At 42.0% G+C, this 25490-nt stretch overlaps 1 protein-coding gene across 2 annotated transcripts; it reads right to left on the bottom strand.

Annotated features, from left to right (window-relative positions):
• Nucleotides 1-6943: 6943 nt before the first annotated feature.
• On the bottom strand, nt 6944-24482 carry C8H1orf94 (chromosome 8 C1orf94 homolog). Of its 2 annotated transcripts, none has more exons than XM_033157668.1 (6): nt 24173-24482; nt 17371-18044; nt 15570-15739; nt 9534-9608; nt 8130-8314; nt 6944-7286 (listed from the first exon to the last, which is right to left on the bottom strand). In XM_033157668.1, the coding sequence occupies exons 1-6, from the start codon at nt 24448-24450 to the stop codon at nt 7211-7213; spliced, it is 1458 nt and encodes a 485-aa protein (XP_033013559.1). In that variant the 5' UTR covers nt 24451-24482; the 3' UTR covers nt 6944-7210. The 2 variants fall into 2 exon arrangements, with proteins under 2 accessions (XP_033013559.1, XP_033013560.1); XM_033157669.1 differs by having other exon boundaries at nt 8167-8314.
• Between the last annotated feature and the right edge of the window lie 1008 nt (nt 24483-25490).

Genomic DNA, 25490 nt, shown 5'->3' with positions numbered 1-25490 from the left:
AGTTCTTAACCCGAGGCACCACTTCCAGGTTGGCGGAATTTGTAACCTATAGTGTTTGTAACCCGAGGTGTTTGTAACCCGCCGTACCACTGTAGTCAAGAGGCTTCACCTGCTCAACTCCTTCATATTACTTGTCCTTCGGATAAGGCTGGTGGTGAGACACAGGAGCAGGGCCAGTAAGAAAGAAGAAGTTAGCAAGCCTTCCAAGAGTCTAAAGGAAATATAAGTGTTCAAAGTCCATTTTAAGAGAAATGTAACATGATATAAATACTTAAGGTAGCTGCCTCACAATCTGGATATGACTGCTGAAAGCAGAGGTGGTTGGAAAATGTATATCCTTAAGTCCAAATTCTTGGCACAGCTTTTGATTCTCACCCACCCACCCAGCTGTGTGCTTTGCAGAGCTCTCCCCCCCCCCTTGTAGTCTGCAGCCTGTCCCTGTCTCCTTCCATCTTTCTTTACTTGTTACAAAAGATTCGCTGAAGTTGCCAACAGCAAGCAAATATATAAAGGCCCCAAGTGGTCAGAAGCACACACACACACCCCAGCCTCCCAGAGCTTATCAGTCCATGCCTCCTCTCTCCAGTCATAGAGATTGTGAAGACCTTGACAGCAAATCATTGTCGTTCATCTCTTCCAGACTAGGAGAAAGCTGATGGGTCAGAATGATTGCATTTGGACTCCTATCTGTGTGTGACATTGATGGATAGCTGGAAGGTGCTGATGGAGAGATGGAGACCGAATGGCAACTGTTCCTAATCAACACAGGCGGGGCGGGGAGGAATATGCAAACTTTCCGCCCTCCTCAATAAGATCTCACACAAAGAATTTCTTCTAGATGCACTGTGCTTCTTCACCTCCAAAGAGAGGTGAGCCTGGGACTACAAGATGTAAGAACACACAGGTTTCTGGTCCACAGTGTTTCCAAGTAGCCCACATGGCACTTAGTTATTTGTGGGAGCTCTCTCTCGGGGGGAGGGTGGGGAGAGAGAGATAATGAGAATGAATTAGGAATAGGGGCAAAATTCAACTTAGTTTGCATTAAAAGGTGAATGTTCCAAAGTTGCACTTTGCAAAGCGATATGCAAATTGAAACACAGCCATCCTTTGAAATTCACAAGGAAAATTACATGCAAAAACACATTCTGATAAGGAAAATTGCTTTGCATGTATGCGTATACAAAAATTCATATTCATACTAAATGTTGATTTTTTTAAAAAATCACAAACTGATGTATACTTAAGACTGGAAAGGTCAGAGAAATTGAAATTGTAGCTTGTGGTCAAAGTCAGAAGACCATGTGTCACTGGCTTTGAAACCACTGCACTGGCTGACAGAAAGCAAGCACCCAAGTCAATGTATTAGTACAGGCATATAAAGCCCTAAATGGCTCAGGACCCAACTACCTAAAACAGCACCTTCCTGAATACTAACCATTTAGGACCCTTCAGTCAGCAGTTGAGACCCTGTTAGTGCCACCCTGGAGCAGTCCACTTGGCATTGACCCATGACAGAGTCTTTTCAGCAACAATTCCCCACTTGTTGAATCCTAGTAAGGTACAACTTCTCTCGCTCATTATTGACTTTTAGGAGGAATCTAAAAACATCCCTGTTTACCCAGATCTTTGATGACTGAAGAATACTGCTCCTGGAAACCCTGAAATCATGTTTCAAATTGTTTATGGAATGCTTTAAAAAAAAATCAGAGGATAGATAAGGCTACAGTAATGTCAGAAGTTAGATTAAGATAGGATATAAGAAGTCGTTAGAAGTGTGTTATGTTTATTTTTATTAGAATTAAGATTATAGATAAATGATGATTATTGGGTATAAAGATTAAGATTAGATGAGAAAGAGGATTTTACAATATTATAAAGTTACTAAAGATTAGAAATGAACGCAGAAGAGAGGATGTGAGGAGGTCCCAAAACAATGTTAGGAATAAGACAAGGATAGTTAAATAAGTGTTTGTTTGTTAAGTTTTTTGTATTTTTTGTAGTTTTGTAGTTTTTTTGTTGTATTTTGTGTGTGTTTTATTGTTAAAATTTAATAAATTCTTATAAAAAAAGGAATGCTTTAAAAAAAAATTTTTAGTGCCGATGTGTTTCCCTGAGTTCCTTCAGGAGGTGGGGTGAGATATAATAATAATAATAATAATAATAATAATAATAATAATAATAATAATAATAATAATAATAATAATAGGATAGGGTTTAAACTAGATCTGAAGTCAGCAGCACCAACTTAAGCCAAAGTTAAGCAAATGCCAGTTTGACTTCCTGTTCTGAATGCAATCTGCTGAAAATCACAGCAGATTTGCCATTTGCTCATCTGTGCTGGATGCCTCAGTCTCCCAGGAGGCACAATCTGAACGGTGAGGTGAGGGTTGAGCACCAATTCAAGGAGACACTTAATTTCTGATCAGCCTCTTTGCATAAGCATCCCAGGAAGATTAACTTGCAGGCATGTTCATAAAAAAGTGACTATGCATATGGAATTAGATTTTCGTACCAAGGTGTCGGATGCTATTCCTGAGCATCTTTTACTCTCCTCTAACCATTGCCATTCCCTAATGACAGCTTTTCTCTTATGCTTCAGTCACAAAGATGGATTTAGCCATTCAATTCCATTGACAGCCCCCTTTCTTCCCCTCCCCTTTCTAAGAAGAGTAATTACGCACAGAGATTGATAAATACCTCCTCTGCATCTACGAGGTTTCAGTCCCTGAGGCTTATTAACAGTACAATATGCTTATTACCTGTGTCTATCATAGCATGATCGAGTGTTAAGAGGTTAATCTGCAAAGTACTGCTAAGAGTCAGAAAGAATTAAAGGCATGAAACTTGGTTTCTGATTTATCAACACACAAACAAATGAGCTTCGCCTAACTTACGAGACTGACTAGCAAGGTACTCAAAGTGTACTTGATCAGGTCTCATTTCTTATCCTTCTTTCCTGTTCTCACTTGTTCCTGCTTCTCTTCTAGGCCCTATGAGTCTTTTTTCTTCTCTGGTTCTCTAGTATGCATCAGCCCTACCTCCTCCATTCCTACACCCTGACTTGACACAACTGCCATCATTGGCTTCTGACTTCACCATGCCTCTTTCCCCAAACTTCTCATTTTGATCCAGGCTCACCTTTCCTCGCTAGAAGAGCCCTCCTGTTGCCACAGTGGGTGATAGCACCAGCCCAGCCAAAATACCTCAGCCCAAGGTTGTAGTTGCTTACATCAACTCAGGTGCATCTACCCCACATGATGGCCACCAAATGTAGTCTGGAGTAGGGTTCTTCTGAAGCTTATCTGACATGCCTCAATGAGAAGATGGGTAGGGATGGGCAAATCTGTTTCAGTTTCTCCTAGTTTTTCATTTTTCCAATCTTAAATTCAGTTCTCCACATCAGCTTGTTGTTTGTTTTTTTACTTGTCAGCATTTTAGTGCAAGTTTCTCCTAATACACACATTTTGTGTGCCATTTTGCCTAATGTTTTTGCAAAACAATTTCCCCATATATAATGCATTTGTGTATCTTCTTTTCACTAGCACATGCATTTCATTAGCATATATTATGCTAATACCTCGGGTTAAGAACTTAATTCGTTCTGGAGGTCCATTCTTAACCTGAAACTGTTCTTAACCTGCGGTACCACTTTAGCTAATGGGGCCTCCTGCTGCCGCCGCACCGCCACCACGCAAATTCTGTTCTCATCCTGAAGCAAAATTCTTAACCCGAGATACTATTTCTGGATTAGTGGAGTCTGTAACCTGAAGAATCTGTAACCTGAAGCATTTGTAACCTGAGGTACCACTGTATATGTGCTTTTGTACACAAGACTTGACTGGAGAAGTGCATTACAAAATTCAGGGCAGTGTGAATTTCAAAAGATTGCTGTGCCCCCGTTCACATATTGTTTTGGGAAGTGCAAAATTTCAAAGTGTGAAGGTTCACCTTTTGTTTATATATCATTATTAAATTTTCTCTTTTACAATTTACTCATTTTTTATCCTTAAGATATCAATGACTTCCCTTCTCATTTTACGTATCATAAATCCCTGCATACTTTACAAAAAAACCCATACCATTCAATATTCCATTATTACATCCATCAAAACTTATTTACACTGTTGAATTTATCTTAATGCTGCCAGCTTTTTCAGCTGCACACAGTTATTTCCCATATATTCAATAAATGTTTTCCAATCTTCTCTAAATGTATGTCCTTCTTGATCTCTTATTCTATATGTTAAGTCTGCAAGCTTTGCCTTTCAACACAAGCTGAATTGAATTTCTCCTCCATCTCTGAATTGGCAGGCAAGCTCTCCTGAACGACTGTTTATGCCCATGGCACCTGGTATCCTTTGTTGCAATGTGCAACTGTGCTGCCATTGGGTGCACTCTCGGTAAATGTTGGGTGATGAAACTGACGTGGTGCCTTCCAGATGCTGCTGGGCCATAAACCATACTGTCTGGGGCTAATGAGAGTTGGAGTCCAACATTATCTGAAGGGCACCACCACACTGCTGATCCATGTTATAATGTGAGATGGTGATAGGGAAGGGCTGTGGCCCAGCAATGGAGCACATGATTTGTGTGCAGAGTCCTCAGAAAGTCTAAGTAGGAGTGGTTCCTGCCTAAAATCCTGGAGAACTGTTGCAAGCTAGTATGGACAATACTGAGCTAGATGGACCAATAATCTGAGTTGATATTAGTTAAGATTCCTATGTTCCTTACTGTGCAGTCTGAGCTTGGGTGAACTCAGAATGCTAAATAGTGTGATTGGAGGCTCGGTGGTTGCTCAGCAAATAAGTAGGCACAGAGAGGCAATAGAGCGTTTGAAAGCTGCAGCTTTGAACAAATGCTCTCCTTATCCCACTCTTACCGCTCCTTGAGATAAGAGCTCCTGAATCTTGACTGTTTAAACAAGCAATCTGCAGTGGTAAATGAGATTCAAAAATAATAAGGTGGTAGCTAGAAAGTAGGTTCCCAACTATTACTGGTGGTGTCTTTAAAATTCATCCATTTTCACATTCCCTCTAAAATAGCATTTTTATGCAGTCTGAAATTGCATTTCCCCCCGCCTTTTATTTTAAACAGGATGCTGGTCTAGATAGACCATGGGCCTGATCCAGCAGGCTCTTCTCCTTACATATGTTCTGCCTGTGACAAGGCACGGGATGGCATCCTGTCCAAGACAGACTCTCAAGCCAGTCCTGGCTGTTATAGACACCTGTCCTAAAGGATGCAGCAGTGTAATAGGATCCTGCCAGAGTCCCAAGCTTACACAGCTTTGCAGGTTCTATGCACCCTAAATTCACATGACTGTGGGCCAGAAAACAAGCCATGTGATCACAGAAAGAAACGTGGAAATGAACACGGCTCTGCTAAGTGGTTTTCAGTCTGTCCTGCCGTTTGATAGATGAGAGTTTTTATTGGACGCTCTAACTTAATGAACTCCTATGTGGTAAAAGTAATTCAATAACAAATCAGATTCCTAGTTTGTCATCAGCCCTTTGCTAAAGCAGAAGCCGTGGTGGAGGAGGGATGTAATTTGACTTGATGATTGCTTTATCTCATTACTTAAATTGTGTTAGGAATCCCGGAGAATAATGGGTAGTTGTGAAAAGTTCCCCCAGTATTTTGAAGCAAAAACCAGTGATCATCTCCACACCAGCACACACTGCGGAAACATCACTGAGTCCAGCCCCTGGTTCCACTGTGTTCCCTGGACATTTGCCCGCAACAGTGACTTATAGGCGGCAAGACCAAGGTGCATTCAGACATGGGCAGGGCCGGCCTGAGACATTTTGGCACCTGAGGAAAACCACAAAATGGTGCTGCCCTCCCTGCCAGGGAAGAAGGGGTGAGTGAAGATCTCCATCAGGATCTGCTGCCCCTGTGGATTCTGCTGCCTGAGACCTTCACCTCACCTAGCCTCATGGGTGGGCTGGCCCTGGACATTCGTTCATAATAATAATAATTTTATTATTTGTACCCCACCCATCTGACTGGGTTGTTTAAAAAAAAATTCAAACCAGTGTGGCCATGTGGCAAATTAAATTAAAGACTGGGGGGGGGGGGGAGAGAGAGAGAGAGAGAGAGAGAGAGAGAGAGAGAGAGAGAGAGAGAGAGAGAAACTAAGATTAATCAAAGTTAGCAGATATACTTACCGGTACTCTGAAGTTCCCTTGTTTGGCATGAGGTGGTCACCCACATACTGACTTTCAGCCTGATATTTGTCAGCTCAGCAATTAAAGATCTGCTGTATGTTCCAGTGCTGACAGAAACACAGAATGCCATGCCAAAGACAAAACAAAGAACTAGGGGATCATTCCCTCCTCCCCCCTCCCCCTGGTAAACAAACATTTAAAAAAAAAAACTGTTTCCCCCTTCATTTTTTTCATTGAAGGTGAGGACTGGGTGTCAAAGACATATCTGCCCAAAATGCACAACTTTAAAAAGTTACAAAAAGGGGGGGGGGAGGGGAGAAGCCCTCCTACCTCCATTGTCACATCTTTCCTTTAAAAGTGTTTTAAGACAATGCCATCATAAGCCCTGAAATGGCACAAATTCCCTTTCTCTCCCTTTCGGGATTTACCCTAAATCTGGAATGAGGAACCCTGCAGCCCTCCAGATATTGTCTGGACTCCAACTCCCATCAGCCCCAGCCAGAATGGCCAATGGTCAGAGATGATGGGAGTCGTAATCCACCAACATGAGAGGGCCTGCAAGTTCCCTAGCTCTGCTGCAAATGATAACCCATAAACTCAGGTCAGCAGTCAAACAGTTAACCTCGCTTTGAACATAAAGGATAAAAGATACCACTTCTATTTAAAACAAAAACAAAAACACAATGGGATTCTTTCTTCATCAGCCATCTTTATTACAGCAAAATTCAACTTTAAACAGTTTCAATAAACTTTTAAAAAAATTATTATTATCTCTCTCTTTCATTTCAAAAAAAATAAAAAATAAGTTTCTTAAAAGTACCTGAGTGTTTCATCCATTTCTGCTAAACAAAATTCTGCTTTTTTTCAGATGAACTCGCTGGCCTATTTGCCCTGAATTTACACCGTCTGTGGTTTGGAATCAAATTATTTTAACTTTGTTCCAAAATGTTCAAACAGAAATGAGAAAACCCCAAGGATTTCATACTGCTCCCAAAATGCTCCTATCTCAGAAAAACCTCACCCTAAAAACAGTGCTGGCAGATCTAAAAACTGTTGCCACCTCCATTGGAAGAGAAGTAAGGATTGGTCCTTACAGGTCCAGCAGTAGTAGATGTGAACCTGAGAGTAAAATAAACAGATTGAGCTCAGCCTCCCCAAATAACTACCACTATTTTATTTTATTTTATTTTATCTATTGTATCCTCCCCCCCCCAAGTTCATGAACATGTCTGGATCCTGAGATCATAACCTATGGGGATTCTAAAGATACAGATAGGACTCTGTTTCTTCAGCAATTCTAGGGAATGCAGATATGCCATTGGTATAGATTTTCCCACCACATCTTGCAGTGATGGCCACTGCCCTCCTTTCCTTCTCCAGCATACTTTCCCAAAGTACTCTGATAATGAAAGGGTGGCAATGGCATCAGCCAGGGAACCACACAGTGCCCTCCATATGTTGCTTGACACCCCAACTCCCATCAGCATAGCCAACAGTCAGGGTCCATGGATGATGAGAGTTGTGGTCCAACAATATCCAGAGGGTGCCATATTATGCTTTAAAAGTTACCAAAAAGTGTGGAAATGTGAAAACTCCCTGTCCATTTTAAGCCCCCTTCACTATTCCCCAAAATGTGTTTAAGAAAGGAAGAAGCCCGTCTCTGCCACCACAACCCTCTTTCTAAAATGGCATGAATTACTTTATGCCACCCCCTATTCTCCCCGTTTCAGGATTCTCCCTGCATGTATCTTCATGATTCATCCTAAATGCACCCCTGACCCAAGAAGAAGACGAAGAAGACGAAGAAGAAGAAGAAGAAGAAGAAGAAGAAGAAGAAGAAGAAGAAGAAGAAGAAGTGAATCCTGAAACAGAAAGAAGGGAAACCATCCCTAAACATGCAAATTGATTTCCACCTTTGGCTATTCTGTACTTATGCACTGCCACTACAAAGCACAGACTCACCCATAGGAAGGAGAAAATGGATACTGTGGACCATCACCTGCCATTGCTGGGGGATCACGTACGCTGCTGGATGGCTTGGTCGGGTTCCTCTGCTGATAAGAGTAACCTGGCTGAACCAGTGGGATGTAGCTGAGCACAGGTGTGTAAGGTGAGCGGAAGATTTGCTGCGGATTGTAAGGAGTGACCTAAAGAATCAGGAGGAAAAGAGGAATGGAAAGGGATGATGCTTTGGGGAAAGTGGAAATTTTTTTGGAGTTCACAATGGCTTGAGTAGACACACCAGTATTAATGGACATGGCTGACTTAGGCCATTGATTTCAATGGGTCTACTCTGAGTAAGATTTACTTGGCTACAACCCAATGTCTTAAATTGTTATACCTGTTCAAAATGGGGCTGGAATCACAGAAATCAGGATTATTTATGGAGGGGGGCATGTCCGAGGCAACAGCAACTACATAAAGGTGTGGCATGTCTTGATTCACCGCCTGAGAGGTCTCACCAGAAGCCACTGCCACTTCTCTGACAGTGGCAGAGGCAGCAAGGTGTTCATGGGGCTGCTGCCTCTTGGGTTTCTGCCGCACAAGGTATATTTATGCTGCCTGTTGATCGCCTCACTTGGCCTTGATCTTCCCACTTTAAAAGGTGAGTTTGAGAAAGCTCCCTTCTCAACTTCTGAACTTGCCAAACATATTGAGCCCCTGGTTTTTGCCCTATTCCATCAGAATATTCTGCAAACCATGTACAACTCAGTCTCTCTTGTTGATGAAAATTCATCTTCCCAAGCTGGCCATACTTGATCTCCTCACCTTGTTAATATTGCCTAGGTCTACTTTAGACAGAATTCACACCAGGAGCAGCCCAGCATTGGATTCCCAGCCATGTCACTGAGGTGGGCGGGAGGGAAATAGAGGAGGAAGAGAAATGGCCTGCTTAAGCCCTTATCAATGTTTAGTATTTTGGAAGGGGGGTTAAACCATTAACTCCATGTGACAATTCCAGAGAACAAATATGGGACTTGGGTCAATCCTTCTGCCCTTGACAGCCATCTAGCTCCAAGGTAGCAGTGAAACTTGGACTAACTAATGTCAGATGACATTATGCCAAAGCATAACCCCACACTTTCCACAGCATATCCTCATCACTTTCCTTATTTCAAAAAGTCTAACCATTTGGGGAAGCAGTTTTGTTGCACAAGACCTCCCAACCAAGTATAACTGTGCAACTCAAATTTGCTGTTATGTGATTGAATCCCACCCCAATATGGTGACATTCTGGAAGCACCAAAAGGCTGCAAGAGATGGACTTGCTTAAAGCCACTGAAAGCTGAAACCATATTCTTCCTCCCCTTGCCCAGCAAATCAACAGCCTCTATACTGATTCATGCTAGAGGACTTATGCCATACCTGTCTGGAATAGCATCCCAACTGAGGATGTAGCGTCTGCTGGTATGGGATCCGTGCTCTTTGCTGATACAAACTCTGTTAAAAATACACAAGGCAGGAAGTGACCATTGTAGGCCTCAACCTATTATTCTTATGATTATGATTAACCAGTTAATTTTGGATCTCACTCCAGTGGTGATCTGTGTTCAGATATTACAGAACATGCTGATCTGAGGACCTCACCATCATATCTTATATGAGTGGGCAATTCGTTTTTTGCTTCTTAATTTGCTACTCATACAAATTTGAATAAATCTGCATCTTGCCACACTCTAAGACAGGTGCTTTTTTTTAAGAAACTGGGGGAATAATAGAATCATAGAATCACAGAATTATAGAATTTGGTTATCTAGTCCAACCCTCTGCAATGCAGGAATCACAACTGGTAAAGGTTGGTCTATTGCAGTGTCAACTGGAATCCCTGTGCCCTCATCCCTGCCTCACAGTGCAAATCTATACATACTTATTCAAAAGTCCTTACTCCTAGGTAGGGATCATGGAGGAATTTAATTATGTTTGCATTTAATACAAACTAACCTAATTTGAGCTTTTCAAAACCACACAAGAACTGAACATAGCCCTCCTTCGACATTTCCACTTTCCCGAATTTTACAATGTTCCCCAGCCAAGTCATGTGCCCCAAAATGCATATACTGGAGTAAAATGTCCAGTAAAATTAGTAAAAATAGCATACAGAATTACATTTTATTAGGGGGTATTGTGCTGCAAAAAAAAAATGTATATCAGGCAAAAATGCATACAGATATGTATATTAGGAGAGATTCACACTGAAATGCTGATGAATTCTCACGAGGATGCATTTTTAAGAATTCTCAAACTGATGTGGAAATATGGAAAACTGAGCTTCCGACTGGGAAAAGAAGAAACTAGAGAAACTGAAATTGACAGATTCACCCATTCCTACTTCGAGGTAAGCATGTATAGGATTCTAGAAGGTACCACCTTAATAGTAAGGATGGAGGATGGATAGATCAGTCTGTTTTTAGTCTGTGTCAATTTTGCACCTATTTATTCATAAATCCATTCTGTCCTGTTTCTGCATTAATCTGTGATTCCCCCCCAAAAAACCCCATCAACGTGACAATTTAAATATGTCATATTACAAACTTATTTAGCTATGTATTCTATCTTAACATACACATTTCAAAGTGTGTTTTACCCTAAAATATGCATTGCGGGATAAATTTTGGTATGTCTTTTGAGCTAAAAATGTTCAGTGCAATCCCAACCATGTCTACTCAGAAGTAAGGCCTACTCAATTCAGTGGGGCTTACTCCCAGGTTAGTTGGGTTAAGATTGCAGCCTGTATCACAAAATTCAGAGAAGTGATCTGTACGTTCCCAATCCACACATGAGTCTGGCAGGTGTGAGTCAGGTTAGTTCACAATGGAATGCATAGATATCATATTCAAGAAGCTTCACTACTTGCTAGATGGAAAGGACATCTTTTCTTCCCCATTCTGTACAACAGTAATACAGCAAAACCACAATAGCCCCCAAAGGTGAGCAACGTGCCCTTAACTTCCAATTCTCCAAGTTAAATCCCCCCCTCTGATTAAACCAAAGCTTTAATTAACAAATAAATTGAAGGAATTAAGCATTTTACCTATTATTATGGCTATTGGTGCTATCCTCTCTCCCCCCAAGCTGTGGCTGCTGCCCATTGGGACTGGTAGGGCAGTAGGCAGAGAGGCGAATAGCAGATTCGGAACCAATGATAGGCAGAGCCCACTATTTCTAATTTTGTCCCCATCCTCTTCCCTGCTGAGTTCTTTCTCCAAGGGCAACACTGAGTCTAAGATGGAGGAAGCTGAGAGAGGACAATCTGAGGTGGGTTGGGGAGCGCCCCATTAGCCTTAATGGATCAACCTCCACTGCTTCTTTCTGTACTATGTATAGAAAATTAAATAAACATGGCAGTGATTTATATTTCTCAAGTCATGTTGACTTTTAATTTGGGAGGGATCATCAGCAGACACATTGGGAAATCATTATGTAGACATGAGATAATAGGAATCATTATTATTGTCATTGCAGTAATTGCTGGGGCTCCCCAGGTTGCTGCAGCTTGGATGTCTGCCCTGCATTTTCTGCAGCGCTAAATTGGGACCGAGAATAGCCATGGCATTCGCCTGTCCATTTTCTCCTTGCCTAAGAGTGCTGCAAGGAACAACAGGAGCTTTAAAGATAGTGGGGGAAGGTCCATGTTGCACTGTGCCAGCACACAAGTTACTGCCATGTTATTTATATGGAATTCTATCTTCCTTTCTAGATACACTCCAATCTAGGGCACATACATTCCCCACTGGATCAGGAATAAAACCTGTCTCTCCCTCTCCCTCTCCCTCTCCCTCTCCTCCTCCCCTGATTTATTTATTTTCCATAATTTAAAAACTTCAGCCATAAAAACATTTACAGAAGTAGAGGTGCTACCATGCTAAACCCTGACCCCTACACTGAACATAAGGATCTCTTGATGAGATGGTATCTGCAGGAGGTCTTCTACTGCAGAGCACAGTGGTTGATTTGGTATATAAGGGGTAATCTGATCTTTAGGTGTCCTGGTGCCAAGTTGCATAGGGCTTTGTACACCAGTACTAGCACCTTGAACTTAGCCTGGCAGCTAATTGGCAGCTAGTGTAATTCTTTTAGCAACAGCCTGATATGATGGTGATAGTCTGCCCCAGTGGGAAGTTGAGCCGCTACTTTTTGCAGTAGCAGCAGCTAGAGGGCCAACCACAGGGGCAGCCTCGTATACAGCACATTGCACCATTCCAACCTGGAGGTTACAGTGCCGAGAACAGTGGTCAAGCAGGCTATCCTCATCTAGAAACATCTGTAGTTGTCTTACCAACCCAAGTTGATAAAAGGCATGGTTCACCACTGACGTCACATTAGCCTCTGGTGCCAGAGATGGTCAACAAGACAAGGATGGGATTTTTTGGAAATTGAATCGCCTCCTCATTAAAGATGGCCAGAACTACTCCATGCTGCAAGAGTGTGCTAGCCATGCACTGGATCCATTGGTTTCTGAAAACTACCACCCAGTGTCAAATACCTCATTTGGGGAAGGTGATCAAGAGGACCATATTATGACAGTTGCAAAAAACAACAAAAACAAAAAAAAACAACAACCTGGATAAAACAGATAATCTTTACCCAATCTGGGTTCTGGCTTGGTTCTGCGGCTGAATCAGCCTTGGTTATGCTGATGGATGAATTTTATCAAAAGGATGTGTGTGTGTGTGTGTGTGTGTGTGTGTGTGTGTGGTGCTGTTATTATTACTAAATCTCTCAATAGCTTTTGATACCATTGCCCATGGTATCCTCCTGAGCTACCTTGATGAGACAGGTATTGAAGGGTATTGAAACTGATCCCATGATGTTACAGCAGATGTTGCCCTGGACATCTCAATGCTGTAAATGTGAGGCCAAGTTTGCTGCAGAGATGAGAGACGGGACCCTCAAAGTGCCTTTCAAATAACACACAATAGGCTTCCAATTGGCCTAAAACTCCATTCACTGGAGATGATGTTTATAGGCCATGGACAATACAGAAAAGCTCTGTGGGATGGATACTTGAGGTTGTGATGAAAGCAGAGAAGTGACCCTTCTTCCCTGCCCTCAATACCATGTGATAAACATGATTGTGCTGTTTAAGTCATGTTGGGTCAGCATCACAGTGCATCTTTTGCTACTTGCACTCAGTCATCCAGCCTGTTTCCTCATCCTTAGTGCTCTGATACGGGAAGGTGCAGAACCAGTTCTGCAGTGCTAAAGGAGACACTTGGGTACCCCCTGTTAAGAGCTCAATGCATCTCCCCATTCTACAGTGAAACAAGGGTTTCAACAGGATTGTGTGTTCACTGGAAAAACTCTGAGAGCATTCAGGAATCCTTCCATGTCTAGACCACACCTTCCTCCAATTGTAGCAAAAGACTTAACTGAACACACCCAATGATTTCTGTTTTTTCACACAAGGTGTGTCTCCAAGGTCCTCTGTTATTACTAGTGGCCTCCTCTGAATCCGTTCCCCTGTCAACATACACCATGAATGGGCATCTTCTTGATTTTCAGGTCCTCTCCAGCATCCTGAAAACTTGAACACATGGAGATCAGGAACTGGTTCAGTGTTCCCTGTGCCACTGAGACTCCTGCCCTCTCTGACTTACTGCCTCTTATGCTTCACACAGCCTCCCAGAATGCCTATGTGGTGCTACTAAAGATGGAGGAGAAATTTGGTTTGCATTTTAATGCGAACCTACCTAGTTTGCGCTTCCCGCAAAACTGCTGTCCTTCACTTCAGTTTGAACTTCTCTTGAATTTTGTAATACAGTTCACCAACCAAAAAATGGGCACAAAAACACATGTTTTAGGGAGGAGTATGCATAAATATGCATATATTAGTGGAAATTACATATAAAATACATTATACTACAGGAAATTGCTTGTATTGCAGAGTAGCATGTGTATATGAGAAATGAGCACTAAAATGCCAATGAATATTCTTTAAGATTTCTTTCTTTTCCTTTTTACATTGCAAACTGATGTAGAAATATGATGAACTGAACTTAAGATTGGGAAAATGAGAAAATGAGAGAAACTGAAACTGGCAGATCCATCCATCCCTAGATGCTATCTCTTGTACTTCACATTGCTCTAAAAATGCCCATAATGTCCCACAATTTCCCACAATGTCTTGGGCACAACTCCCCAAATTCCCATGCCTTGATGCAGCTATGTCTGCAACTAATGCCACATTAACACCATGCATTTACAGCACCATGACACCAGTTTAAACAGTCATGGGTTTCCCCAAAGAATTCTGGGAGCTGTGGTTTGTTAAGGGTGCTAAGAGTTGTTAAAGGTCCCCTATTCCCCTCACAGAGCTACAATTCCCAGAGTTCCCTGAGAAGAGGGATTGATTGCTAAACCACTTGGGAAATGGTAGCTCTGGGAAAAGGGATAGGGGTCTCCTGACAACTTTCTGCACCCTTAATGAGCTTCAGCTCCCAGAGTTATTTGGGGGAAGCCTTGGCTGCTTATGGTGTATGGTGTGAATGTGGCCTAAGTCTAAATAAACTGATAACCAAAACCCTATTTAGGCACTCAGACAGAAATTGTGATGGCAAAAAGCACGTAGGGGCTGAGGGCACATAAACTCTGGTCTGAAGGTTTTTTTTTGAATTGCATTATTTCCACCGAATTCACTTTAAAACCTCCACCCAGGTGGGAACCATAATAATGTTCCTGATTGTGGGAAGGTTTCTAAACATGTCCAACTGAGCATGCACAGAACCTCCCACTCAGCATCACATTGGAGCAGGCACACCTGGCACATATGGGAACACTGGGGGCAGGGTGGGTGTGAATGCCCTCCGCCCTATCCCTGCTTGGTCTCCTCATGCTTCCAGAAGGAACACAGAGTTGGGCTCCAAAATAAATATGTGATGAAATCAAATATTCGTTCCCTCTTAACCACTGCCTCCCCTTCCCTCTCTGTTGTCTCTTGCGTGTCAAATTTTATATTGTAAACTCCTTGAGGGAGGGACCTATCTTCTTGTACCAGGCAACTGATGGCAGCATCAGCATCTGGGAAGGAGATATCACAAACCAGAATTCATCTGATCATGAAAATCAGATGAGCATGGATGAGCCAATCCCAGGCCACTGCCTGCTTTATGACTCAAACGTTTGTTGCACATGCCTTCAATCTGGATTCTTCATTGAAGGAATCCATAGTTAGGTTTTCTGGGCTTCCAGACTGTCGAGAAGCCCTCTTAATTTCAAATAATTGCCACCCTTCCAGATTTGGCCTTGGTCTGAATCTTGACATTTCAGGCTTGGTTGCCTGTCGGTGTTTCTAAATCTGAGTTATGCAACCTCATAGCTTTTTCTTTCCTCCTCACTGCCAGCCTCATTCAGTTTTGGAGCTCTTTCCACACCCCATTCATAAGGGCTCATGTCATTCATTACCTGATACTGTGGGAAGCTGGAGTGGTTTGGGAAAACAGGAGGTGGAGGGTAGTTAAGGCTAAGCCACATTGGCTGTTTTAATGAGGTGGCCGTCGAGTTCGTCGGGAATCGTGGGGTGAAAACATTCCCACTGTATTTAAGGTTGTTCTTATCAATGGCTGTAGAGGTTGCTGTGGAAAATACAAAACAGAGTTAGGCACCATCAATGGGGGTTGTTTGATAGAACTCTAACATTTTAATTATATGTATATTTGCCTCATATCTGGCATTGGTCAGGAATTCTAGGAAACCAAAGCAATTAGCACAGTTTTGAAATCAATGTTTCAAATCAGTGCAGGGTTGAAAGGTTGAGTGTGCTATCTTGATCCCAACGGCATTCAGTTGTATCCAAACATAGACAAAAACCTGTTCTTTGATCTCAGGAGCCATCAGTGCAAAATTTGATTATGGTAGCTTAAGAGGTGTCCAAATGTATAGTGGGCAAACAGCTTTCTAAAATAGACAGTAAACCTCTATGAAAAATAGCATTTTTGCAGCTGAAAGAGAAGACCACTGTTGTTGTAATAAATAATAATAAGAACAATAACAGTAGTAGTAGTCAGAACACTGGTCTTCCAAGTTCACTACTGTATTCTCTATATGCTAGTGGTTCTCCAGGGGGTATTTCTCAGCCATCCTTGGAGATGCCAGAGATTGAACTCAGGACCTTTTGCATACAAAACTTGTGCTTTGCCAATGAGTTACTGCAGTTGCTCTGAACCAAAGGAACAATAAAAGGAACAATAAAAGAAGGTAATTGATGAGGATCTTCTATCAACCCTAATCCCTGACCCCAAGGTGTTATCCAAGCCTGACTCTGCCTTTCCTACCCACAGCTCAGAGCTGACAACCCCCCTACTAGAAGTGACCCATCTGTAAAACTGATGATTGAGCAAGGATGGACTTTGACTGCAAAATAAATGGGAACTCCTGGGATGCCAAAGGAAAAAGGATAATAGGAGGAGTGGATAACAGTAGTTCTCTCAACTGACTCATCTGTTTTAACCAGAATGCTACATAGTAACATAAGAAGGACCCCACTGAATCAGAACTACGGCTCATCTAGTCTAGCATCTTGTTTCCTACTGTGACCAATCAGACACTTTTAGAAGCGAGCCTAGGGCTTGCCGATCAGAAGGTCGGCAGTTCGAATCCCTGCCACGGGGTGAGCTCCCGTTGCTTGGTCCCAGCTCCTGCCCACCTAGCAGTTCGAAAGCACGTCAAAGTTCAAGTAGATAAATAGGGACCGCTCCAGCGGGAAGGTAAACGGCGTTTCCGTGCGCTGCCCTGGTTCGCCAGAAGCAGATTTGTCATGCTGGCCACATGACCCGGAAGCTGTCTATGGACAAACGCCGGCTCCCTCGGCCTATAGAGCGAGATGAGCGCCGCAACCCCAGAGTCGGACACGACTGGACCTGATGGTCAGGGGTCCCTTTACCTTTACCTAGCTGGACAACTACCAATAGCATTCTGCCTTTGAACATGCAGGTTCTATATAGCCAGCATGAGCTGTCACCATTTATAGACTGATCTTTCTCCATACACTTGTTTAATGCCCTTTAAAAGCCATCACTACATCTTTTGGCAGAGAATTTTGTAGATGAATATATGTGAACATGTCTTTCCTGAATCTCCTATCAATCAGTTTCATAGAACAATGACAGGGAGAGCATTTTTCTCTGCACATGTTCACCACACACCTTGGGTTCCTTTCCCTTCATCATTCTCAAATAATCCTCACTAGTTAGCCCACAAACCTTACCATTATTTTGACAGAGCCCATCAGCAACTAGTTCAGGGTCAGTTTTTGAGCAGATCTTGGCAAATACTGGGAGCTGTTTCTTTTGCACAGATCCTTGACTTTCCATGACCGCCATTATTGGGGATGGCCTTGTTACATTGTCTTTGTGGGCTGCAGATCCAAAGACATTGTTCTGCAGTAGAAGGTCCTTGATGAACTTGGTTTCTTCTGTCACCGTTTTAGTGTCCAGAGTCTTGGTGGCCTCAACACGTTTGAGTGGGAACTGCGCCAAAAGCTTGGCAATCTGAGTGTTGGAACTCATCATATTACTGTTTCCGCTTTCTGTACTTTTGGCATTCTTGTAGATTAATTTTGCAGGGAGCAAGATCCCTGTGACAGTGGACTTAGTGGACAGCTGGACATCACATATGGACCTCAGTTTCACTTCCCTTTTGTTTCCAGTGAGTGCTCTGTAGACGTTTTCCATTGCATCCCTCTCATCTAACATCTGGTCTCCATCAGAGGGCATTGTGAGGTGGTTGTTTGCTGGGGCCTGACACGAAGCAGCTGGGGTGGCCTTCTCATCTTCAGATCTTTGCATCTCTAGTTCAGTTGCATTCTCTTGTGTAAGGCTCAAATACTCTTGCTCAACCAGCATTGATATTTCATCTTTACAAATGCTGTTTTCCAAAGATCTATGTGAAACAGAGAGAGAACCATTTATGTAGGATTGCACAAATTGGATAAGAGGAAGGGCTGTTGCCTAGTGATAGAGCACATGCATTTCATGAAAATCCTTGACATCACTATGTAGGTTTAGGAAAGACCCCTCTCTGAAACCTTGAAAGCTATTGGCTTTTGTCAGCATGGACAATACTGAGCTAGGTGGACCAGCTCCCTTTGATCATAGAAAAGGCAACTCACAGTGTAGTTAAATAGAAAACAAATCCTTCTTTCAACCAAGTTTGATTGGGGGTAGTATAAAAATGTTAAAACAAAACAAACAAAAATATTCTACATATTATATTTATACATCAGCATTCAGCCATATAAAGAGGATTGTCCAGAAATGCAAGACCATTCACAATGACATCAATTAAAATACTAAAGTAAGGGCCCCTTCAGACATCCTTTTATTGAGCATTCATGATAATTTCTGCTCATTGTGGTATTGAGACAGTTATTATCAATGGGGGGTGGGGGAAGTGTGTGTGAAAAACTAATACTCATTGGAAATAGGCTGATTTGTTGGTCACCAATTCCCACCTGCATTTTGCCTGAATAACTGTTTGGTTCCTGCAATCATTCCTTGATAATACTTGAAAAGCCTCCATGGGCTTTGTGACTACTTACAAGGAATGTTTACCAAACCCAGATGGCAGACCTCCTCTCCTACTCATTATTTCACCCCTTTGCAACTAACCTTTGTAAAAGGTAGCAAAGTTACTGTTGGCAGGAGAAAGCCTTTGACTGTGATCCAGACAGGCCTGTTACTCTGGCTTCCCAATGGATATAAAAGTTGAAGCATCATTTTCTGTTGGGATCAGCGGATTTGTAGGAAATATTGCTACCCCCTCAACTCGCACTACTATTAGGGATTAAAGGAGACATTGTGCCCTGTATTTGTTGCATGCAGCACTGTCTCCATGCCGTTGCAGTTTGCCTTCTGCCAAAAAATTACATCCATCACCTTACTTTCTGCTGTGGTGAAATTACAGAAATCACATAATTAAACACACAAATACCATAAGTCTCATTGTCATTAAGTTGTTCCATCGCATTCATTTCAATGCAAAGGAAACACAAGGCAAAGTGTGGGAGGATGTAATCAATTACATATCCTTTGCAAACTGAATGCAACAACAGTGAATACCAATCATATGTGCTGGGCTGATTCCCATTCCAGACAAGGGATGAATAAGCAAACACTGACGATTTCTGCTCTCGTTGCTGCTTTTGTCAGAATTCTCTGACATCCCTAGTTACTATATAGCTCTGATATTATTTGGAAATATAACAAACGGGTGAAAAGAATGATGTAGCAAGTGAAGTGAAGGTACACTGTGGAAAAGAGACAAAAGAATAACTAAAGCAAGGGAGTCCATTTCCATGCTACGAAAGAGGGCCACAAAGATTAAGCCTTTGCTTCTGTGCTGCATGAGAAACCGAGGAAGAAGCCACAGTAAGAGTTTGTACAACTGCACCATCTGGCAACACAAACAAGAACTTTGTTTGGATTGCCAATCCAGCTTGATCACTCATTACCGATTGCCATTAACAGCATAAATGTAGTTTGTTTGTTTTTTACTTACTTTGTTACAGGCTCTGAGGATGGAACAGCTGGTGTTATAAACATGCACTATGTATGTACTTAGCTATACATATAAATATTGTGTCAAATTTCTTTGTAAACTGCATATTACTTAATTATCCTCTAATTATGGCATCACTGTGTAATTAGAGCAGCCTTTATTATTTTATAAATTGAACCAATCTTCCATTCCCTTTCCTTCAGAGCATCTCTGAAATGTTGCTGGGTTGTTGTTGTTGTTTTTAATTCAGTGATCTTTTCTCGGTATATATCTCCTGCAACTGATGCAAAAGACTGAAATACACCCCTGATCATTAACCAGAGGAATTAACCCACCAGACTCCTGGGTGGTCTGATATGATTGTCAAAGCGGCTAGTTGTCTCCATTCCTCCTTTGCCTCTTGGGTTGTGATGATGGTGGAACAAGTGTCAGTATATAGGAAACTGGAATTGGCCAAGGGACACCAATTGTTGAATCACTGCTCAAATTGCAGGGGCATGGTGAGGATGTCTGAGAACGCCAAGGAAAATGGAAACAGAGGTGGAAATTGCTGGTGTTTGTTCATTTGTCCCATGTCTGGAACGGGAATCAATCCAGTCAATATGAGCAATATTTGGTGTGCTTGTTACTTTCAGTCTGCAAACAACAAATAATTGATCACGTTCCTCCTTCCCCATTCACATTGTTTCCTTGGTATTGAAATGAATGGGGTGGTATAACATAATGACAATGTATTTTAGGTAGTTAATTACTCAAGTTACATAATTATGCCACAATGGACAGTGAGACATATAATGCAGTTTTTGGCAGAAGAGAAGAACATGGGAAGAGCCTGCTGGTTCGGGCCAATGGCTCATCTAGTCCAGCTTCCTGTTCTTGCAATGGCCAACCAGGTGCCTGCGGGAAACCAGCAAGCAAAACATGAGCACAAGAGCATTTGCCCCCTTGCAGTTTCCAGCAGGTGATATCTGGGAGCATTGTTGCCTCCATTGCTGCTAGTAGCCATTGATAGCCCTCTCCTCCACAAATTTGTCTAAACCCCTTTTAAAGCCATCCAAGTTGGTGGCTAAATCAAGATACACTATGTCAACAGCATTCCCCTGATGCACCAAGCTTGTAACTCCATCAAAATAAATAAATAAATAAATAAATAAGATTTGTTTAGCATGACTTGTTTCCAAGAAGCCCATGCTGGGTCTTAGTGATCCTGGCATCCCTCTCTAAGTGCTCAAAGATTGACTGCTTAATTATCTGTTCTCAGACTTTTCCTGGTATTGACATTAAGCTGGCCAGTTGGTAGTTGCTTAGGTCTTCTGCCTCCCCTTTTGGAAAATGGGGACAACATCTGCCCGACTTGTCTATTCAAGTCAACACCAGACCAAAATCCTTATACAGCTAATAGATAGTAACAAAATTGATGAAAGCCAGTACTCAAAATGGATAAAATTGCAAAAAAATAGTATAATATCAATTTCACTTCTCTACTCAAAGTCTGATCAAAATTCAATAAACAACAACAAATTTACTCAGAAGCCTGCTAGCTACAGGTAATGGAGCTTGTAGTCCAAACATCTAGAGGTTGCCAAAGATCACAATACTGGATGTTGGCAGGACATGCTGCTTTCATTATTTGATGTTTGAAAATATTTTTCTTTAAAATTATTTGATATTAACACTGTCACTCACTTTGGATTATTATTTTTTATTTGAAATTGAAATGTGAGCTCCAAGTAGCCTAGATAAATCAACTTGATTTGGGACTGCCGTTCTCTGCTACCAGCACCTATATCTCTCAATGTCTCATTTTGTCCTGAAAACCTCCAGAAGGAGAAGATACAATCCAGAAGACTAGCCTGGTTTTCCCTCCTCATGTGACTTCTGCAAGGCAGTGGGGCTTGTCTTGAAACTGCAGAAACTTGAGAAATTTCATATCACCTTTCGGGGACTGTTTCTGATGAGGGAGAAAAAATTAGGCATGACACAAGCCCAACTGTGTGTGTGGTGTGTGTGAATTCTGGTCAGCTTCTACTGAGGCATGTGATTAAATCTCATTGAATAAAGTGAAGAGAATTTTGATCTTGTCATTTTAAATTCTCTTGACCATGGAAGCAGAAGCTTCCATGACAAACACCTTTGATTCATTAGAGTCTTCCTAAAGGGCACAGTTTTGTTGTTGTTCTTTGCATCCGGCCACTGCCCTGTTTAGATCTCTGCCTACCCTTGCCTGCCAAGGATGGAAGGTGTCTGTTCAATTTGTCATCTGCTGCAACATTTTGGGCCAAGATTATACCTTCTGCCCTTTTGCTTGATCCACGGCCTTTAATTATTTTAACATATTGACTTATGCAAATAGGATGCTCCAAGTCCAATTTGAAAGGGCTCTGGAATCTTTTGAACAAACAACAAAGATTTGCCTTCCTGGTCTGGGGTATTTTCTTTTGCTTAGTGTTATTTTGTAACCACAAAGGGATGAGAATTAGGAGAATTCTATCACTGTGTCAACATTATTTTTCATTACGTTAAGGCTGAGAGATGCCATAATTTAACATCATGAATCCCTTCTGGTCCCAACTTGTTATCCCTTCCTCACTGAGACTGAAGTACAACCTTTTCCCCAAACTTTTGATATTGAGGACACAGTTTAAAACTAGAGGCACATCAAAAAAAGATGTCTGTACCTCTGCATTCATCTTTCTTGTAACTGAATGGCAGCCTCGTTCATGTTGCCCCACTCTTCGTTCAGTCAGTTAGAGTTCAGTGGTGGACAATACTTTCTGGGCAGTGACGCTCCTACTTCTGGGCAGGCTAGTGTCCAAGATGATGGGCCCCATGGCACAGACCATCCTGCAATACCTGCTCCCTGATTTGTCTAGTGTATTTTCAAACCTGAACTGTTGCTAGTTGCCACTAATCAATTCACATGCTTACAAAATTTGCTATAATCTTCCTACTTTGGCAGCATCCTAAAGAATGAAAATATGAATATAAATTCCTCCTCCTCCCTTTTTCTTTTCTACCTTCCCCCCTTGACATCTCCTCACCAATGGAGGCTTTGGTAAAACATCCCCTTGCCAAATCTGGAATTTCAGAAAAGTAGATCTTTTTAGCCGCCACCTTTGCAACTCATTTTCGTTCTTAACTTCTGAAAGCTTCCTTTCATCTTTCTATTATTATTATTATTATTATTATTATTATTATTATTATTATTATTATTACCACGCCCATCTGGCTAGGTCCCCTAAGCCACTCTGGACGGCTTCCAACAAATATCAAAATACATTAAAATGTCACAGATTAAAAACTTCCATAAACACTTCCCCTAGAAATATTTCAATTTTAAAAATATAAATGCACAAGCAACTATGGGGACTTGTACTTGTTTCCAGTATCACAGATGTAGGCTTATGTCACAAAGAGACAATTTTTACAGTGGGGGGGGGGAGATGTTCTATTTATTCTGCACCTTCTCTTTTAATATGGTATTGAAGCCCTCTCATAGTGTGGTCAGATTTCACCCTAAAAAAAGATTTGAGTCTAAATGTGCAGCCAATCTGAATTCCACGCCCCTACTTTTGAAATCCTCTTGGGGTTTGACTGTTTTAGATCTCTGGAGGAGGAGAGTTCTAAAGTTGAGGATTAGCAGCTAAGAATACCTGTCTATATGCATAGGAACATAGGAAGTTGTTTTATACTGAGTAGGACCACTGGTCCTTCTAGCTCACTATTGTCTATGCCGACTTGCAGTGGCTCTCCAGGGTTTCCCAGCCAGTGAGTCTCTCCCATACCTACCTGGAGATGCCAAGGATTGAACCTGGGATGTTCTGCATTCAAGGCAGATGCTCTACCACAGATCTATGGCCCTTCTTACATGCCTTTGCCACATGGCTGTGGAGGCCAACTGTCAAATCTCAGCAGCCCCAGCTAACATGGCCTCCAAGGAAGATGGCAGTTGTAGTCCAACAACCTCTGGAGACCCAACATTAACCACCCCTGTAGTATGGTCTTGGCAGATGGAGCACATGGAACATTTAATGTCCAAAAATATGAGAATGTGTGGCACCCTTCCTACAGCCATAATTTTGGGCCAAGGAGTGTTACTGGTCCAGGGTGCCTGTGGTTATGACACTCAACAGATGCTCAATATTTACTTTCCACTCTGTTATTAATTCATGGTTCTCTGGCATTCAAAGAGGTTGTTTGATTGAATGCTCACAGGTCCAGGCTCCAAGTTAGACTGAGAGCAATCTGAAGAGGTTTTGACCACAAAAAATGCAGTTGGGTGCATGGAAGGAGATTGTCCTTGGGGCATGTGGGGACTGATTAGGGCATTATACAATTAAATAAATGAATTAAATAAACACTTTCCCATTATTTCAAATTAACTGCCATGAAATATATTCTCCAAGACTCCAGTTTCAGCTAGGTAAGTAGAGCTTCTATTGATTTGTGAGTTAGGAAAGATTCCTCCTCTCCTTTTTTGTGCTGAGGTGTTTTGTTTTTTAAACACTCACTCTTTTTGGGAGCTGCTGGTGGTACTACTACTGTCTTCTCTGAGAGCCTCTGAAGATGCGACAGGATGACAGCTAAGTTGGAGAAGCGGTGATGAGGATCTTGGTTGGAGTTCCTCGGGGAGGCCTTGGACCCTTTTCCAGATCTCATGGCAGGCTTTGTCCAAGCTGTCCTGGGGAGTGTTGTGATGGATCCAGATGTGTCTTGGGAAAGGGCCTAGGGGGAAAGGACCTTTAGGGTTGACTGTTGAACACTGAAGGCTGCTCCTACCAGTCAGCATCCTGCCTTGCACAGTAAGGAACAGGAAAATTAAAAATTTGAAACAGGAGAGCTGCCCACACACCTTTGTGGGTGGTGTGTTTTATTTTTATTTTTATTTTTTTTAAAAAAGGTGGCATAGAATGAACTAGATGGCAACAAACCGTGGTAGCCAAGTAACCGTAGAACCCTTGTGGCATAGCAACTGTTATGAAGGATAACAACTGGATGGCGCTATACTGGATCCCAAAGACCCAGCAGCAGCTGAAGGAAGATGGCACATAAATGAATTCAAAGGAGCTCAGTGTCTCAAAGTGGTATGTCTGGAACATATAATCTGGGATGCTTCTGTCAGTCTTGCTGGCCAGGGCTGATACAATCAGCTCCACTTGTAGTCCAACAATATCTGGAGAGCACTACATTGGGAAACAGTGTTCTAAGCCCAAACACATAGAAGTGCATTTGTGCAAGCAAATCCATCCCTTGAAGCTCTCTTTTCCTCTCCCCGCATTCTGCAGTTGGTTTCTTCTGTCAAAATTAAGTTGTAAGTTTTTGCCTCTTCTTGCTAAAAACAAACAGGTATGTTATTCTGTTGAGTAGGCTACATTGTGCAAAGGTGGTACAATATTTATTATAGTAAACAACAATAGATGGAGTGTTTGTCTCTTTGGATGCTGCCCTACTAATCCTATCAATATGTATCAACAAAGATAAATACCTGTGTTAAACCAAAGTTTCCACAGAAGAGGTCCTGGGGAGCAATTTGAAGGGTGGGGGGCTTGCAGCAGCTCTCCATGTAAAACTTCTCAATGGATCTCATAGCTGTGCCTTTAAGAGGCATTTTACTGACAGGCAAGTGATAGGTAGCTTCATAAGAGATGGGGAGCAATCATTGCTTCTTTATCCCAGAGTCCCAACTGTATAACGTGGTATCTTCAGCTCCTGGAATTGGAGGGGCTTATTCAACCTTCAATCGCTCTATTGTTTTGGATAGGAGTTTCAAAACATGAGGACTCCTTTTCTACTTGTTTGTTCCTGTTATTATCTTTTGACTGTAGGTGG

This window comes from Lacerta agilis, chromosome 8, assembly GCF_009819535.1.
Source record: "Lacerta agilis isolate rLacAgi1 chromosome 8, rLacAgi1.pri, whole genome shotgun sequence".
Taxonomy (NCBI): domain Eukaryota; kingdom Metazoa; phylum Chordata; class Lepidosauria; order Squamata; family Lacertidae; genus Lacerta; species Lacerta agilis.
Note: the sequence above shows the minus strand (reverse complement) of the source record. Positions and strands in the feature narration are given on the sequence as shown.